General features: G+C 41.6%; 1 protein-coding gene across 2 annotated transcripts in view; it reads right to left on the minus strand.

Annotated features, from left to right (window-relative positions):
* Nucleotides 1-755: 755 nt before the first annotated feature.
* The window catches only part of MIDEAS (mitotic deacetylase associated SANT domain protein), a 77,169-nt gene continuing 59,120 nt past the window's right edge, over nt 756-18,804 (minus strand). For both annotated transcript variants that reach the window (XM_075152038.1, XM_075152039.1), the window contains 8 exons: nt 14,408-14,550; nt 13,439-13,542; nt 11,985-12,060; nt 10,729-10,817; nt 9,429-9,578; nt 9,048-9,224; nt 8,455-8,654; nt 756-7,023 (listed from right to left, as the gene is read on the minus strand). In XM_075152038.1, the coding sequence (XP_075008139.1) occupies nt 6,798-7,023; nt 8,455-8,654; nt 9,048-9,224; nt 9,429-9,578; nt 10,729-10,817; nt 11,985-12,060; nt 13,439-13,542; nt 14,408-14,550 (1,165 nt within the window). In that variant the 3' untranslated portion in view covers nt 756-6,797. The remainder of the gene's footprint in view (nt 7,024-8,454; nt 8,655-9,047; nt 9,225-9,428; nt 9,579-10,728; nt 10,818-11,984; nt 12,061-13,438; nt 13,543-14,407; nt 14,551-18,804) is intronic.

Consider the following 18,804-nt stretch of genomic DNA (forward strand, 5'->3'; position numbering starts at 1 on the left):
CAGCTGCTGCCAGAGGAAACGAGAATAGCGCTGTATAACAAAGTATGTTTAAAAACCCCTTAGACTCAGGTAACAGACAAGTGCCTTTAAGACAGTATTTATTAAAACTTCTTTTAAACCCTGCCATTGAAAAATATGATGCAATATGATTAACAACTGGAGTCACTGTTTCTACTAGACAGCAGGAAAATGTTAACGCTTTTTGCAGCAGCTCTAGATTTACCTCAGTTTCTGCTTTCTGTCCCAGCCACAGCCATCCAGGAATTCAGATCTGATACAGGCCCCTCAGGCACTGAGTTACTCCACGCTGCCTTCGCTCTGCCCTCTGTCTTCGTAGTTGTTTCACGTGGTGTCAGAATCCAGCTGGCCTTATTTACAGCACAGAGGCGGACCTAGAACTGCTCCCCGTGAATTTCTAACACACTATCAAGGTTGTTACTGGCATTCTGGGAGGGTTCTTGGCTTGGAGCGGGACACACACACAATCAATGCTCCCGTAAAGCAACTGCAGCTGCATCTGCCAGATATTTTCCTGGACACAAGACACAAAACACATCGCAGGCTGGTGAATTCAGGGAGAATTCATTGAGAAGCAGCCCCGAGAATTGCTATGGAAGATACAGAGGTGGGTACGATGAGAGCAGACTAGCTAAAAGAACTCATAACCGCTTCCTTTGCGTGAATGCGTCACGGTCACTATCACCCCGAACCCCCCAGCCGCTCCCTCATACCATCAAAAAACTCAGCTATGAAACTATTTTTTAAACCTCATTTAATAAAAGGTTTTTAAGATATATAGAGGATATTAAGTAAATAAGTTACATAGTACATTACAATCACATCAGCAAGATTTCCTTTAGTGTATTAATATTTTATAAAAAAGCACACAAAAAATAAATTCAGTCCAGTCTATCACAACTGTACAGCAACAGGTAAATATATTTATATATGTACATTTTTAACATGTAACAGTCTTTTGAAAGGTGCCCTAGGCAGCAAACACACAAAAGGAAGTGTCTGCTCACTTGTTAAAATAAAAGTAATATACTTTATTATAAAGCATTTATACAGTAATTACAAAGGCTGACTGCTCCTGTACAGTACACCAAAGCTCTGACTACAAATTTAAAAACAGAACATAAAAAGAATGAACACAAAAAGGTTTATATCAAATCTGAACTACAAGGGGAAAAATACATGTGGAGAAGCTGCAGGAAACTGTTTTTTAAAATATACAATTACCTCTCTATAAAAATATATGTTGTCTTCTAATCTGGAGAAGTGAAGGTTTTTTTCAGGCTCAGCTGTCAGCGGAATCCTAGTCTTGGAAAGAAAAGTCCTTAGACAGCCGGGGATTCAAAGTTTGTGTCTTCCTAACATTTGACACAGGAGAGAACGAGGGCGAGTAAAGCAGCTGAACCCAAGCGACGAATTTACATAGGAACTCACCCCCAGAAAAATCAAACATGATTTGTAGACACTGCTTCTCTGTCTCTTTAAAGCTTTATAAACTTTCAGACGTACATCAGAAGATAAAACAGGGAGAGAGTTTGTGTGGGAAAATGTGGTTTAGAATAAGGTTTCTGGCAGAGGTAATCATTGGACTAAAAGTGCCATTGTACGAAAGCAGACAAGACTTCTATGGCTACAGTCCTCCCTACTCCCATTTCTTCTAAAATAGGATAACGTGTATGTAGGGACTTTCTAGTCCGCTGCCTGAAAGAGAATTAAGAAGTGTGTAATTGCTGAGAGAGAGAAAGCTCACTCTTTGTGGTTTAGGAAACACTTTTTCTGAATGTTGATTTTAATCTAAGCTTGTTGCAATCATAAAAATGACCAAAAGCCTCAGTTCGATAAATCAGAGGGTACTTTTTGCTAATTTGGACTTCACATTACACCTCTAGCATGGGATTAGTATGCGATTAATAGATGAGTTACCTTTAAGCTTTAGAATGTCTATCTTTGCCCTGCCTTTAAACAGCTACATTCCTACCTGGTCCTGGCTAGCAAAATGCCAAGGTGCTGCACAGCCGATTGAAATTCTGTAGGCCTTCACCTTACTGAGTTGAGTTCTCTCAGATACCGTTACCTGTATCATTAAATGGAAAAACATCAAATAAATTAAAATGCAGAGTTGTTGTTCTTGCAGCTAGACTGCAAAACACCTGTAGCTGTATCAGATATGCATCACAAGTGCACGCATGTATCTAGTAATTATATACACACACAGTCTTACAGAACTGAGATGCTATCCCACGCAGATCACAAACCTGCAAGACTGAATCTGGCTGTAAAGGGCAGGCAACACAGGCAGAAAGGCAGACGTACGCGATCAGGGCAAAATGTGATCTATCGCTGCATCTCCGCAACGCCCAACGCTGGCATCAAGACTCAATGGTTTTGAAATACAGCCACCTGACTACTGGGTATATGACCACCTGGAGCCTGATCTCGCACAGTAAAAGGCAAATCTATTAGTACGCATTTACAGAATTGCAGTCTATAAATCTTCTGTTTGTTCCCACAGAAAAGACAGCTAATGCAAAGAGACACCTTGTTCAAACTCAACTTAATGACTGAGCATATACTGCCTTTTTTCTAAATTAGCAGCAAACCCTTATACTAATTGGGGATCAATAAATAGGCCTTTAAATGATGCAAAATAATGAGCATAGGGTTTTAGAACAGACAAATCAACAGAACATAGAGAAGAATCTTTTTTTTTTAATCATAATTGGAACAACACAGCCTTAAATTAACACTGTGCTGCAGTAAAGAGCCACTCAAGTAATTTTTTCGCCCACTAAGAAGAGTAACAGAATTCATTCCAGATTAGATAAATTCAGTTCAAATGCTTTGTCCACAGCAATTGGGAGTTGGTTGGTTTGTTTTATTGAAACAATTCTCTGCCAACTTTTGCTAGTAGGCAGGATCTAATTCAGATGTAGGATCAGTTCCAAACTGCTACCGTAAGCAAGCGGGCAGCAGGTTTGGTTTTGCTCATTTGTTTTTAAACAAGATACTCACGAGGAGCATTTTTAGTATTACCACGACAGAAAAGAGGTCTTCTGGTGGCTACTAGCAATATGTAAACATGCTCAGAAACTTCCATTTGATGCCACTTACTCGGAACATTTACCTGATTTTGGTCAGCCATGCTAACCCACAGCTGTTAGAGGCTATCCTCAGAAAAAGCCTTTCTCCGATTTTCTTCCAGTGACAGACCTCACTGTATCAAATCTTCCTGTTCTCTTCTACTTCTACTGCAGCAGGGTGTGGGAGAGAAACAACCAATACTGGATTCAGTGTGTAATACACACACCGTTTTTGTGCAATTAAAGAAAATCTCTCATTTTTTCTTATCAGCACCTCAATGGCTTATCCTTGATAAGAAGAAAAATTACTCTTATATCAATTTCCTAAAATAGGGAGAATCAGTGAAAGATCTGGTCTTTGGAAGACTATAATAATGCTTCCATTCAAGCATCATCAATACGTGAAAGAAGATTAAATTGATATTTAAAGCAATCCCATGATTTGCTCCCTAAATCTTCGTACTTCATTTCATCTGATCAGTTGTCTGTCTCTATAATTTGCTATGTCATATCTGAAACTACTTCAAGCTTGAAAACTCCTGAGGGCCATGACTACATGTTTACTCATTATCATCCAGGCATACTTCCAGACACTAAAAATACTACAGTAAATGCAGGTGATACACAGAGCAGAAGAGTAAAAGGCAGAGAAATGCCCCGATATTCTGCCCATAAGGAGAACAGTACATTTCAGCACAAACCTCTCTGCAGATCTGCCTTGCCAGAGAACACACGTAAGTTCTAGTTTAGCATCCTATTTTCTAGCTGGAACTATACCCGCTGGTCCATGCTATCCCTCACTTTTTCCTAAGCATCTGCTTCTGAGCTCTGTCAGAAACAAGACCTGGAGCTAGACAGAGCTTTGGTTTGTCCCAATATAAACAGTCTCTGGTTTTTCCTAAAGGATTACATTACATACTGATTGATTTTGCATTGTTTTAGCAGGAACAGTGAAAGTATTTTCCTAAGACAGTTTGATTAACCTTATTTTAGTTCTCAAGTTTAGTGAGATCTCCTCGCCGATCTAAAACAAAAACAAACAAACAAAAAAACCCAAAAACCCCTCACACCTTCATTTTTGCCGTATTTCTCAATGCGTGCCAGTTCCACCTCTATCTCCGTTTCTTTGTTATGTGTTTCTAGACCTTCCCAGTCTCTTGTTAAGTAACTGTACACCATTCTGCTGCTGCGACACTGGTATACTCCAGGCAAACGCATTCATTACAACAGTATAACAATACCTACATTGCTTTAAATCCTTTTTAGATATACTCACAAGCCCTGCTTGTTTCTGAACTGTTGCCCTGCCCTGCAGTTCTCAAGATCTGGAAACTAGTGGCAACTTCCCAGAAACACACTTCAGAACTTGTTTAATTGCATCATTGCTTTTTACTGGAATTAATCCCAGTACTACAAGCAGACCACGAGGTCCAGCTGCTTCACCTACTGCCTGTCCTGGCACAGTGTGCTAAAGCTTCTGTTCTCTCTAAGGGCCCCAGGATAACGGTAGACATGCATTTTCTGCAATTTCCAAAAGGAAAAAGATAACAATCAACACTGAAACTCTTAATAGGAAGACTGATTTGCTTAAGCTTCTTTTTAAAGATTAGTAGCTTTTAGTTCTTTGCAGTTTTTGAATTATTTTAACAGTTCGTGACATGCCATCTGCTTCCACAGCCTAGTTAGTCAACAAGACCCATGCATGTGGGGACATAGAACAGTCATCCAAATGCTGAAAGGAAACCTAATTTTGTTAGGAATGAAAAATACAACCTTGGCAGAAAATTGAACACTTAAAGGCAAAAGTGTCAATATTGAAAAAAGTGCAGTCCTTAATGGTACTCCTACTTATTTTGTAAGAGCAGTAACTGTTTCTGCTATTAAGATAAAGGATTCTATCCAAAGGCATATATATGTCAAAGCAAACATGGTAAATACACAGTCTCCCAGACTTAGAGAGTGAAGCAATCATGGCTGCATAAAACCACGGGGCAGAGAAAGATTGCCAGATGGCACGCTGGAGTTAGAGCCACTTCCCATAGTTAACCTGGAATTTATCTAGCAGCTTGAAGGGTCAAGATTTAAAAAAAATCAGCCAGTCAGGAACACTCTGTAGTTCACGTACAGGAACCCCCCTTGGATCCCTGCTTGGGAACGCAGGAGCGATCGGCTCCTTTGGTATTGCAGCACCGGAGCAGCGCACACGCGACCTGGCACAGTGCCGGCACCCAGGGAGCTGGGGGATCAGCGCGGCTTCTACTGGCGGCAGGGAGGGAGCTGGGCAGCTGGGGTACGGGTATAAGCACAAGGCAGTGATCTGATTCTTTACATCTTCATGAAATAATGGTAAATGTGGGCTATAAAGATGTACAGAACAGTCCTGTGCAAATCTAACATCTACGTCACCTGGACCACTTTACTACTTCTTAACTCTCTTTCACCAGCAGGCTTTTGGCGGCTACGCTTTTTGGGCTATTAGCATGTGTCAGTTCTGAAGGAAGAGTCAGCCTTTCAGCAAAGAGCAAGGCTCACAGCAGGGCAACTCGGCAGGCAGGGCTGTCCAGCCACCGGTGTGGAAATAAGTGACAAGCTCCTCCGGTACGTACGTACTGTCTGACAGGAAGTATTTGGGAAACTAGGGCCCCGCCATGCAAGCTCTTGATGATGGCAATTTCAAGGAATAAATGAGGGCTGCCACAAGAAAGAAACAGATGTGTTGAGAGGTAAAAGCCATTCACAGAAGGATTTAAGGAGACTGCTGGAGATGAGAGTCCATTCCTCCCATCTCTGAGGTGCACACAATCCAGCGCACAAGAAGGTCTTGGTTCATTTTCACTAAACAAACTTGCTCCCATTTATGCAAAGTCAAAACCAGCAGTTTTCATTTCAAATTGCACTTGTGAAGCCCAGACTACTTTCCATTAAGTTAATCAAAGGCAGACTATTTTGTTTTCCAAGATGAGACAACCCACAAGGCCTGTGGCTACTCTAATTCCACAGGATATTTTTATATCCATTGCTGTATTCTTAATGGCATAAAAGAAACCACCTCAGGCTTCCTTTTGAAAAATAAAACTTCCTCTCAAAAGGAAGAAGAGTGTCTTGCTCATCCCACTTTTCATTTTTGTGAAGCAGAGGCCAAAAGTGCACACCATCTTTCCACAAAACTTGTTGGCTGCCTGAATAAATGCTCAGAAAGGCAGGAAAATGTAACAGGAAGGAGAACTTGCTGAGAAAGGAAACATCTAGAAATCACCAGTGTCACAGTAACTGGATACACTTAGCTCAGAGCAGAGCATCATTTTCTTGCTCCGGTCTGGAAACCTTTATATCCAAGAGTCCTGTTAATCATGATTCCTGACAAGCACAAAAAGAAAGGTCTGACTGACCCGAGAGAGAACTTACTTCCACTGCAGGTGACATTGTTCTATTATGTACCTCAGGTATCATTATAAATAGAATAGAAATCTTATTTGTTTTTTTTTTTTTAAAAAAAAAAAATCCAAGTTGAAACAAATCTTTTCATCCACCATTTCGGCTTGGTCAGTACTGGCAAGGTGAAGTGGAACATGTGGCATGAGGAAACTGCAGCACTGAAACTGAGACCTGATGGTTCAGGTAAGAAAAGTGCAAGCAAAAAGTGAGACCACCAAGAGGGAGGTTGGGTCCAGCCTTGCTACTCCCTCCACTTCTGGTCTGCTGCTATATTTCTCCATCTTCATCCGAGCTCGCACTGCTGCTTCCACTGCTGCTGCTCCCACTCTCGCTGCTCTCTTCCTGCCGGGCCTGGCTGTGGGCTGCTGCCGCCGCCGCTGCCGCCACTGCTGCTGCTGCCTCTCTCTCTTGCTGCTTCAGTGCGGCTGCCTTCTTCTCCTGCTCCGCGTGGCTTTTCATGTGAGCACTGCGGCTCTTCACCTTGTAGAACACCCTGAGGAAGCACACACGTACGTTAGCACTGATCTCTTCTACAGCCTCCTTCATTAATTCTCCAAAAGAGCTTCTGCTGCTCCAGCCCCAAGTTTGTGAGCTTTGGCACAAGAACTCACATTGGCACCGCAATAGAGCATCTACAGCTTCTGACTCGGCGTGTGCCAGCACGCAGAGTGCTAGTGGGAGATCCTGAGCCTCCTCAAACCACTCGCTTTGTTTCTTAATATGGCCATTTCCTCTGTTCTCTCATTCAGCTCTCAAATTTTCTGAATTCAGAGGGGCAGCGCCCCTCTGGTATCTGAAATACGCACATGCTGCTTAACACAACAGGGCCCTGGTTTTTAAGCATTCCCGCTATGCTGCAAAAATACAGTAAACACGGAGGTGAACAACGGCCAAATGCCACTCCTGACCCTTGTCCACACAGCTAGAAACACTTGAGATTTTTCCTCCTAACTTTGCACTTCTATGATCTATCCCTCCATCTTTCGCCATTAACTATTTGGATTTGGCACAAATGGCACAAGACAAGCTTAGACGCCATTAAGAATCCTTGCCTGCTTCTCCTTTGTCAGTGGCCAGGACCGAATCCCAACTGCCTGACTTCTCACAGCACTGCCCTTTCCAATGCCACATGCTCCCCGAGGGCACGGAGACGGGGCAGCTTGGCAGGACCAGCGAAGTCCCAGCAGGAATCTGTCAACACCCCTGGTGATGTAACTAGAAGGAAATTGTATTTTCTTGCCATCCCTTAGCTTGGTGCCTTTTTTAAATAAAGCGATAACCACTGGTATTACAAGACTCTCTACTGTTTTAAGATTAAGCAATTTACATAGGGAACTGAATTTTCTTGACATTTATGAATCTGTTGGCAACAAACCTACAAAACCTACTAGAACCATGTGAGGAAAGACAATTGTATTTCACAAACACAAAAGATGAGTGCAGGTTTAACCAGATGAACTGTGTACCCACTGCCCTAATATCTGCTGCTATAACAATGGTAGTGTCTTGTATTTCTACACCACCGTTCCTACGTAAGTCCATACCATGTTCTTAATATGTGATCTAGCAAATATATTGAAATTACTCGTTACAGAAATGTAGGCATTACAGAGGGGCAACACAGCAGCTGTTTCAAAGTGCAGCTTAACACCAAATACTGCACAGAGTTGAAATGCAGGTGGTGTCTCATCCTGTTTGAGGGAAAACAGTCAGCAGCAGGTAATTATCCAAGTAGTAGTATCTTAATATCAATATATGTAAAAATCCCTAATCTGCAAGTATTAGTGGGGTAATAAGTAATTAAAATTATTGCCAGTGTCTCTGGCCTAAGGAGACAGAAGGAAAACTCATTTGAGAATAAGCTTCCACAGGAGATGCCCTGCTGCAATCCTGTGATTATTGCTGGAAGCTGAGTTGCTCTTACCTGCCACATTTTTTACATGGAAATGTGTTTTCTGTGTTCTGAGTTTTACTGGTAGCATCTGATTTGATCTTCTGTTTCCGCCTCCTCCTCTGCACTGGAGCAGTAATAGGCTTTCGAGGCTTCACTGTTGTCTCCCTTGGCTTCCTTCCAATTCTGCCTGTAACAGTTGCCTCTTGACTCCTCATATTGGCATCATCGGCCTTCGGAGAGAGGGGAACAGTTAAGGCAAACTGAAACTTAAACCCACCATCAGAAGGAAAACAATGGCTGAGCTCCTGTGCTTCATTTATTCCAGACCAAGATTTTATTTAATGAGAAAGTCTTCAGGATATTTTCAGGACATTTCTCATCATGGTCCTATGTGTGCACCAACCACAAAGAATTATATTGGGTTTTTTTCCCCTTACTCATCCCAGTTCTCCCACCACAGCACGCGGTCTGGTTGCTAGTAGTACTCTCAGCCCAGTCTCTTGCTCTGGGAGAAGTCAGAGGTGGAAACTTTTTACATCTGGAACTGTCCACCTGGTATTTTCTAAACTAGTTGCAGAGTGAAGGTGGCATAGAAAGCACAACATGCACAATGCAGCACTTACTATTACACCATCTTGTAGTGTCTGTTCATCTTTGAGAGGAACTGTGCTCTTCTTTCTGTTAACCAACCCTTCCTCTGCCTCCTCGTCTTCCTCCTCTTCCTCCTCCTCCACATGCTCCTGTTCTTCACTGTAAATATCCCTTCTGAGAGGAAGAACACGTGCAAACCTATGGGAACTCTTCAGCAGAAGATAAAGGAACTGTTAATTTTGGTGTGTGTAAGTAAACGTCATTACATGACACAGGACACAAGTTTGTGAGTCTGGACTCTTCTACGCTGGCCAGATTGTTTCTGCTTTTCATTTTACCAGCAAATGAGACAACACACAAAATCAGACTTCACACCACAGCCCAAAAGAGGCGAGAGAAATTTAGGAAATTACCTTGATGTCAACTTCAGCTTCATCTTTCATAGATTTCTCATTAGCAACATCAATGTCCCCAAAGATTAAGGTCCCATTCCGACCAATTTTCACCTGTTTCTTGTATGTGTAGTAGAATTCCACACACTGCGCCACTGTTTTGGTTTTTATCTGGTGTTTAAAAAACATAAAAGTCCAATGGATTACATGATTTTAAGAAGTCTTATAAATAATTACTAAAAGTCCAATAAATACAGTTTGTATTTTTCTTTCCTCAGTAGTCTCCATTGTACCACAACTGCTCTTAAAGCCTTATTTTGTGTCATACTCGCCTGTACGCCCCATCCCACAGCCCATCTGCTATTGCCACTGTTATTCACCGAGAACTACAGGACCAACTTTCCAAAGAAAAGCTGGTCAATGTAAAGGTGACAGAACCTGGCACTTTGTAAGTTTAATGCACCTCTTGGCCTCCAAAATGTTCCAATTGAGCTGTCAGGCTTGAGAGCAGCCTTTCTGTTTTATGGGGGAGCTTTATTTTCCAGCAGCACTTCAGAGAAGACCAGAATACCGATCCAAAAATGGAAAGGAAGGTTTGCAGCCCTTTCCCATTTTGGCCACATGCATTTCATACACATACGGTGTAGACAATTATCAGTACAAACCTGTGACTATTTACATATTCTCCACCAGTGATTTTTATGGAAGTGTTGGAATATATTCTTAGCTTCTGGGCTTTTGCAATTTAAATGCCTTTTGGGAATTTATTCAGGAAATATGTATGAGGCTCCTGGTTTTGCACTCTCCTTCAGTGATTTCCCCCCGCCCCCACTGAAGTGTCATACCTCACGGAAATAGATGGGAGTGATCATTTTTACTATCATTGTCACAGAAAACTGGAAATAGAGATCCTAAAGGGTGCATCATTCACATATCCTTCTTTGGTCCTTTTCATCAGTAGCAAGAGTGTGTTTCTATTTAGTTTTACAAGCAAGCCATTTAAGCCGTACTGGAACATTACCAGCACTCTATAAATATGCCCCGTAGAAGTGATATCTTCAGTGTGGACTAATGGAAGTAATGCAGTAAGTGCAAGGGTTAAGTAAACAACAGCAGCAAAACAAACACTATTGTTCTAGCTACCTAGTGAGATTTTATGCTGTGTTGGATGATAAAATGTCTCTGAAATCTTCTGAGTGCAGGACTTAATGCTTAATACTGAGGTTTCAGAAAAATCAAGATTGAACTCCCTGTATTAAACACTCAACAAACGTGTAAGAATGCATGATTGCTGTCATTAAAAAAAAAAAAAGTAACTTACAAGCTTTTGGACCAAGAAAAAGTCTTTCTTGTAGATTGCAATGCCTTTGTTGAAAAGTTTTTTTTCAGCAACTTGCCACTTGTCTGAGCCTGTAGAAAAAGAAGTTGTAACCAAAGTCATTGCAATTTCACGTTTACTCTTCTACATACTTTTTCTTCATTTTCGCCTTAAATAAGATCGACACACACATGCAAAGGTGCAGTCTCTCATCACACCTAATCCAGCATAACTGCAGACTGCTGTTATCCCCTCCCCTACGGCTCCACTTCAGCCCTCCTCTCATCACTTCCTTTGTGTTAGATCTAGTACTCATCACCACAGGTTAACTCAGTTCAGCTTGCAAAAACCAGTCAATTAGATGAACCAAGATATTTTTCAACAAAACAGCAAGGTGAATAGACACACTTTGTGGTGGCCCAGTCATTAGATTCTATACAAGGGAAATGGTGGGGCAGGAGAACAGGATCTTCTCTTTCAGCAGCAATCCACTATACTTCAAGATTTATTACACCTCAAATATTCCTACTACCCTAGCACCCTTGCCTCTAATAATAAACACATTTTGGAATCTCCTCCTGCCTTATAGATATTACTCAAGTAGTATTTCCCAACCATTATAGTAGAAGTGTGTAATAATGAAGAAACGTAATTTCTATATTTTGTGGCGCCAGCTATTAGTTGTGTCTTTACCACCTTACAGCAGGTCTTTCAGGTGGCCAGGGTCACCCTACATCACTGAAGTTAGTGTCATACAGCTGACTGTTTTCTAATTAGGTACAATACTACAAAGGCAGTTTACAGCATTTAAATTTTGCAGAAACATTGACAGGCATCAATAGTTGGCTGAGCTTTCTTCAGCAAGCTTGAAAACTCTTCCCATAAAACCCGCTTTTAACTCCACCCTGGAAATTCATCCCAAAGAGTCTGTGGTTCTGAGGTTACCACACAGCCTTTCTTGTACGTACTAGCTATCTTTCTGCATTCTTTGTGGCTTAGTGTAAGGGATCACATTCCCTTTTCCCCATAAAGGAAATCAGAACACACACATGCAAATGCACACATGCACACGTTCTGAGAGATGCAGTGTTTCTTACATTTTAAGTGTCATAATTTGCACAGGCAAAATTCCTGGCAAGCCATCTTTTTTTTTTTTATTATTTTTTGGTAATGTTCCAGAGTTCCCCAAAAGAGCAGAAAAGGACAGAAAAATTCCTTTATGATAGACAGGCAGCACAGAGTTATTCTGGTTAACAAACCTGTGTAGTGATAATCTGCCAAAGGGTGGGTAGGTGATCGTACTGGCCTCTTCAATAGCAGTTTGGTCAAAGCTTCCTAAGATAAACACAAATAAAATGATTAATTTAATGTTTGTGGTATTTAAAACAAAGATCAGGCATTTGTTAATCCTCTCCTTTCTGGCAAGCTAACTGAAAAGAACCACAGCACAGTTTAACATTTGGGACAACTTTAAAATCACGTTCTTGACTATCCACCGAGTCTTGGGTACCACAGGCAAGTGGTAAGCTCTCAACACGTCTTCATGTCTCTGCAAATTGACACTTTCCAATGCAACCACCACAGTATTGGGAGTTAATTCCATAGACAGAGACCATGCAGCAGTTTCCTCTCATTTACTGAAGGCCTAAGATACATACTCACATCCAAAAACGCTGCCCTAAATGAGGTCTGTCTTAAACATCCAAGCCATTGTGATCTTATCTCACTTAACTAAGCAATATTTCAAAATAAAACAGAGCAGTCATATGACTGAAAGATTCCACACAGAAAAAAAAACCCTCTCAAGCTGCTTTTTACTTTGCATTTAACTGGAAGTGCTTTCAAAGTTAGCAGGAAGGAGAGAATGGAGCCATGCTTCCATTAGCAGTTTAAACCGTCTTAGCAGTGAGCTCCTGCTCCTGCTCCTCCCTAATGCCAGCAACAGCATTCGCAATGGTGGGCTGGTTCTCGGAACTCATCTAGCAGAAACCTAACACATACGCACAAAAATTACTTTTTATTTGTTCTCTTCTCCAATGCAGGTCAATACAGTCTCACAAGTGTCAGTGCTGGCACACTACAGGGGACAGGAAACAAGGAGCCAGGCGAAAGTGTGGGATACTCCTGACCACAGGGCTGATTTATGCCAGGTTAAATCCATCACAGAACTATAAAAGGATGACAACCCTGTGCTATATGCTATGCTCTGCTCTTTGATATTACCTCCCAGGGGTGTCAAAGGGCATTTATGAAAGTGTATCATGTCTTACAATACTGACACAAAACTAGCAGCACAGCCGTTCTATAGACCTGCACAGTTAAACAGATCTGCCAGAAGTAAGAGGAGCAAGACACTACATGTTATGTCTCAGCTTCAGTCCCAGCCTCTTATTTTTCCTTCCAACATGGTCACCTTCCCAGGCAGACAACATTTAAGATTCATTTAGCAGTCTCAGCTCACTCGCCCTGGTAGACTGTCAGTCTGCTTGTTATAAAGCCAAACATGTCAAAGTTGGAAATTTGCAAGATAGTAAGTGAACATGGCACTGTACATCAGGCAGAACCCACTTCAGGGACATCCAAGGGACACTAAGCAGTGGGAGCCAGATGCATAGGAAGGACTCTGCAAGGCTCTCCTCTCATCAAGTGACAGGTTACCTGGCCTTCATTAACATCTTTGACCACATCAAGGTGAAAAGCTGGTAAGACTCACCAGAATGCTTCCCTTTGCTTCATGTAAGAAATGCAGCGCCAGCTCCTGGTTGGTTCCAGCCCCAGGAAAAATGCTTGAACAGGCAGCAGCTAGCAGGTTTTCCACTATTTCCACAGAGGTACCAAAAAATTCAGATAAGAAGATTAAAATGGAGTTTCCTACAGGATTCACATCATTAATTAGCTCTTTTGAAGCAGGGCTAGACATAACAGAAAGTAAAACTCTCAGAGAAGTTGAATGTTCTTGCAAATTCATCTGGATCAAATTTGTACATAAGAACTCATTAGACCGCAAGGTCACACGACATTACTCTGCATGCAGTATTATTTACACATGGAGTTTCTTGCAAATCTTCTCCCTCCTGTAATGTCTTCCCATCTCCCTTCACCTCAGAGATTTCCTGAATCCCTCCTTATATTGTGAATTTCCATTTCACGATACCCTTTTTTCTCTCTCATCAGAAAGATTTCTTCCAGGCCTGCCCACTTCCTCTTTCCTTCAGGATTTACACATGCCACAGCCTATGTGCACCAACAGCAGACAGCTCCCCAAGTCTGCTACTCACTACCACAACTCCTGCTTCCTCATCCTGACTTCCGTCTACAACTTGGTTTTTCCAAAATACTGTTATGTCTAGAACATCCCTTGAAAATACAGAAGTTGAGTGCATGTGGCATTCAAATGTTAACAGACAAGGAAGCTTCACTGAGCAGAAGGCTGCTCTTTGCCTGACCAGTCACAAATGGCCCCACTTCATCTCAATTAAAAAACCAATCCTATCAACCTCCCTGCCGCCACACACAACTTGTTTATCAAGTTTTACTCCTACGACTGTTTTCAAGACCACTCAAACATGTCACTTGACTGGCAGCTCTGAGAGATTTTAAATCATGCCTACAGTAGATACGTGGTTACCGCTGCATCAACTGTGACAATTCAGTCCTATTTACCAGCCTTCCACATTCTTACCGTTCTCTTGAGTGACTTTGTTGGTTTCCAGGTCACCCCACGGCTGCCACACGAGCTCTGCTTTATGTTCATCAACTGCTGCCAGAGATCTGTCTTGGAGTGATGGGATTTCTGCTTGAAAGCGAGTTCCTACATTTATTCGCCTGCAGAAAAGGTAACAAGTAACCATCAGGCCCCCTTTACAATATCCAGAAAGTCTCCACCTCCGCTAAAAGCACTAATTATGAAGAAACGGAAATGCAGCAGGCTCTTGCATATAACATGAACAGCTTTTAGGTGTTGTAGGTTACATTGCTAAGTATGATTCAAAAGGTGGGAGGTTTTACATCCGTTACCAGTTTCCATTGTCTTATCAACAATGGTTGAAATTGTATTTAAATTAGGATCCCCTAATAACTGCTCAAAGAACAGTTATTAGCTTTCAATAATCATCCCTTTTTGAGAGGCTGTCACACAGACTTCTCTTATGGCAAGCTTGCTCCTCATGCGTAAGGTAGGTGACCCTGTTTTAGTATTAACGTTTTGCCAGCCATAACTACAAAGTCATAGCATCATTTAGGTTGAAAAGGACTTCTGGAGACTTTCTGGTCCAACTCCTCATTCAAAGGATCAGCCTCAAAGTTTGGTCCTTTATGATCTTGACACAAGCTAGTATCTTCTAGAAACTACTTCTAACAACTGAAACTGAAAATATAAAACAATGAAAGCTGTATTGCTCATTCTGTATCAAAACCAAACCCCATTCTTTTAGCAACAATCTCATACTTTTAGATGCTGAATTAGTGGACAGATTTTTCACAACACGCAATCCACAGAGCACCACACTTGCTTTAAGTCAAGTGACCATCCACAGAGATTCTACTCTGTACTAGCAAACACAATTTTGTGCACGGAGATAGGTAAGAACCTCCACTGAAAGACTGCTCTACCAGACTTAAGAGGTCTGGAGGTCTACACCAATAGCACAGCAAGCAGTGAGGGCACAGATGTCCTCTGTCATTGCTCTACATCTCTTACTCAGTGGCAAAACACAGAGAGAGACATCAGTAGCTACACAAACTCAGTGTAAAATATACCAGTTAAGTCCAAGGACAACTTTCTAAGTAACATAGCAACTCTGCATGCAATTCAGAGGTCCAGAAGAGAAAGCAAAAGAAACGTCCAAGCTAAGCTAGCAAAAAGACCCTTCAGAAAACCAAGATATCAGAAAACCAAGATATTTGAGAACAGCTGCTGCTCAGACCACTTAGAATATAATGAAAATCTCCTGTTCTGAAATAAGATATCTATGCTTAATGCAAAAATGTTCCTCTTTCAGATATCAGTCAACTAGCACCATACTGGTAACTCCTGAAATAGTAAAGGATGGAGAAGTAAGCTCTTTTTTTGAGAGAATAGATCAGGCAGTGCCACAAGATGATTAAACTCTGGAGTTGCTTTATTAGAAAAAAGGTAAAAGTCCCTGCCCAGGGCAAGGTTTGCTATAATTGTCAAGTTTTGGCTTGGTTCCCCCCACCATGAGGGGAAACACAATTACCAGAGAAAAAGCATGATCTAGTACAATAAGGAATAGTAACAAAAACATCTGAGAAATGCCCACCTCCAGAATTTTCTGGTCCTCTGCTGTTCTGAAATGACACACACGTCTATTATGAAAGCAAGAGTCTGGAAAAGGTGTGGGGAGGCCTTGAAACAACACATATAACCCATACAAAAACCCAGAGAGATACTAGCAAATGTTCCAATAGGATGTTTTGAAGTCCTAGAAGACTGTGGTATCAAAGGGAAGGAAGAGAATATCATGTTCTGTTATGGAAGGGGAAGAAGGAAACACCTTCATTACCTTTCTTCTGCCTAATACATCACTTTGGTATTGTCAATAAGCATCTGCATCATGAGATATCATGAGTTGGAAAAGCCTGCATTCAAAACAAATGGCTGACTTCTAACACACACAAAAAGAGATTTTACAAACTATTTCTTTTGCATCTATAGTAGATCCAGATCTACTTCCTCACACTTGAGGGGAATGGTTTACAATTCATGTGTGTATAAACAAAGAGATGCAGAAGATAACTACCCTACACGCTTGTTCTGACTTCATCCACCCGTTCAGCAGCAGCTTGACATTGACGGGGTGGGATTCCTACTTGGACAAGCAGAATCTGCTAGATGCATAGACTGATGCACAGACTGATGCTAACTTCCTTCCAGTAGGTGACAGCAAGATGATATCCAGCACGACAGATGTAGCAGGAAAGTTTTAGACGGGCTGCCATACACTGTCTGTCATTTTCCCCAAAAACACTATCTCCAATACCTGTTGCAGATAAAGTGATAGGAACGTTACACATTTCACGTCACGGCCGTGAGCAGGGGAGAACTAAAGCAGTTGAAAATGTCCCATTTCTGATGCCCATGGTTGTAACTGTTTCAGGATCTGCTTCTCAAAAGTAATTCAATTTCAAATGCACACTAAAAGTGGAACCTGCATGGAGAATGAAGAACCCCAAGAAAACCTCAAAGTTTGGTTTTGAGTGTTTTACAGGTATAAAAGCCTATTAAAACTGTAACGCTATATAGTTTTCCATTTTTCCTTCACTGTCTTGGACAGAAACAGCACAACCCAAATCAAAAATAAAAAGCAAGAGATTTCATGCAAGACTGAGAAGACCTTACTAAAAAACAAAGCAAAACCAAACACCCTGGTAAGTGCTCCTTTCAGCACACTGTGATGGACTGCAGAATCATGATAATACGGACTCTTCTGCTCACTCTGATTAGTCTCGCTTACTGTTATGGCATGCAGTTTCACAGTGGAGGAAAGAGTAATGGATTCTGATCCACTCTAGAAGGGATGACCAACAGAAACGGACACTGTGCTGTCAACTGGAAACAGATAAAGAGGCTGTTACTGCATTGGGAAATTCAGGAGATTTTGTGTCCCAAGACACACTCTGGCCTCACCTGTGAGAGGGAGAGAGGAAATCGGAAAAGCTGGAGGGAAAGAATGTGGGCTTGAAGTTACTTTTTATCTTGAAATCAAACTTAGAATATGGCATCTCTAGGCTAGAAAAGCGTAAGAATTAGACCTTGTACCTGCAATGCCTAAATAAAACCAGATTTCCACTGCAAGAGTTGACCTGAGTAACCTGATCTAATTTGCCTGCTCTGAGCAAGGGCTTGGACCAGATGACCTCCAGAGGTCCATTCAAGCTATGTTATTCCATGACTCCTTTACTGATGAAGCCTAGATTTCAGTACAGAAAAAGCTCTTGCCTGTAAGCACCCGACGGTGCTCCTGCGATGCCCTGGTGTACAGCTGAGTGCGGTAACATCCAGAACTGAGGCTGTGAATTGGGAAGGAGATTCACAGCTGATGCACCACAGCTATATTTGAGGCTGGCTAGCTGAGGGGTGACTTTAAGACTTTGAAGCAACTGAACTGCAAAACCAGTAGGACACAAAGATCTGTGACACCGGCTATTGTACTACTTCACAAATAGAAGACTTAAGCTTCAATATCACATTTCCTATTCCAAACCTCTGCAACGAAATGACCTTTTGAGAAGCATCAGCAGAAGGTCTGGCAAAGCACAAGCAATTAAGAACACAATTGGGTAATCACAAGTTATAGTCAACTTCTGACAGAGTTAAGACTACAAATCAATTTAAACATTTTTTTCTTTTTTAAAAAAAAAGTGCTTCCTGCCACATTTCCTTTATAAAAGATATGTCTACATAATTGACCACAACAGGGCTGCACAAACTAGCTTCAGAGCAGCAAACTGATTACTTTGACAATACAGGATGACACCAGTTTGTTAATTTATCTTGGTTAAAAGTTAAAGCTATCTACCTGCTGTGCTGGTTTTGGCTGGGATAGAGTTAATTTTGTTTGTAGTAGCTAGTATGGGGCTATGTTTTGGATTTGTGCTGAAAACAGTGTTAATATAGAGATGTTTTCCTTATGGCTGAGCAGTGCTTACACAGTCAAGGCCTTTTCAGCTTCTCATGCTCTACCAACTGAGAAGGCTGGAGATACACAAGAAGCTGGGGGCGGGGGGCACAGCCAGGACAGCTGACCCAAATTGGCCAATGGGATATTCCATACCATATGACGTCATGCCCAGTATATAAACTAGGGGAAAGCTGGCCGGGGGGCTGCTGTTTGGGGACAGGCTGGGCATCGGTCAGTTGGTGGTGAGCAATTGCGGGTTTTTTCACTTGCATCACTTGTCTGTGTTGGGTTTTATTTCCCTCTCTTTTTGTTATCTTCCCTTTCATTACATATTATTATTATATTATTTTATTTCAATTATTAAACTGTTCTTATCTCAACCCATAAGTGTTCTCATTTTTACTCTTCCGATTCTCTCCCCCATCCCACTGGGGGG

The sequence above is a fragment of the Calonectris borealis genome, chromosome 5 (genome assembly GCF_964195595.1).
Source record: "Calonectris borealis chromosome 5, bCalBor7.hap1.2, whole genome shotgun sequence".
NCBI classification, from domain to species: domain Eukaryota; kingdom Metazoa; phylum Chordata; class Aves; order Procellariiformes; family Procellariidae; genus Calonectris; species Calonectris borealis.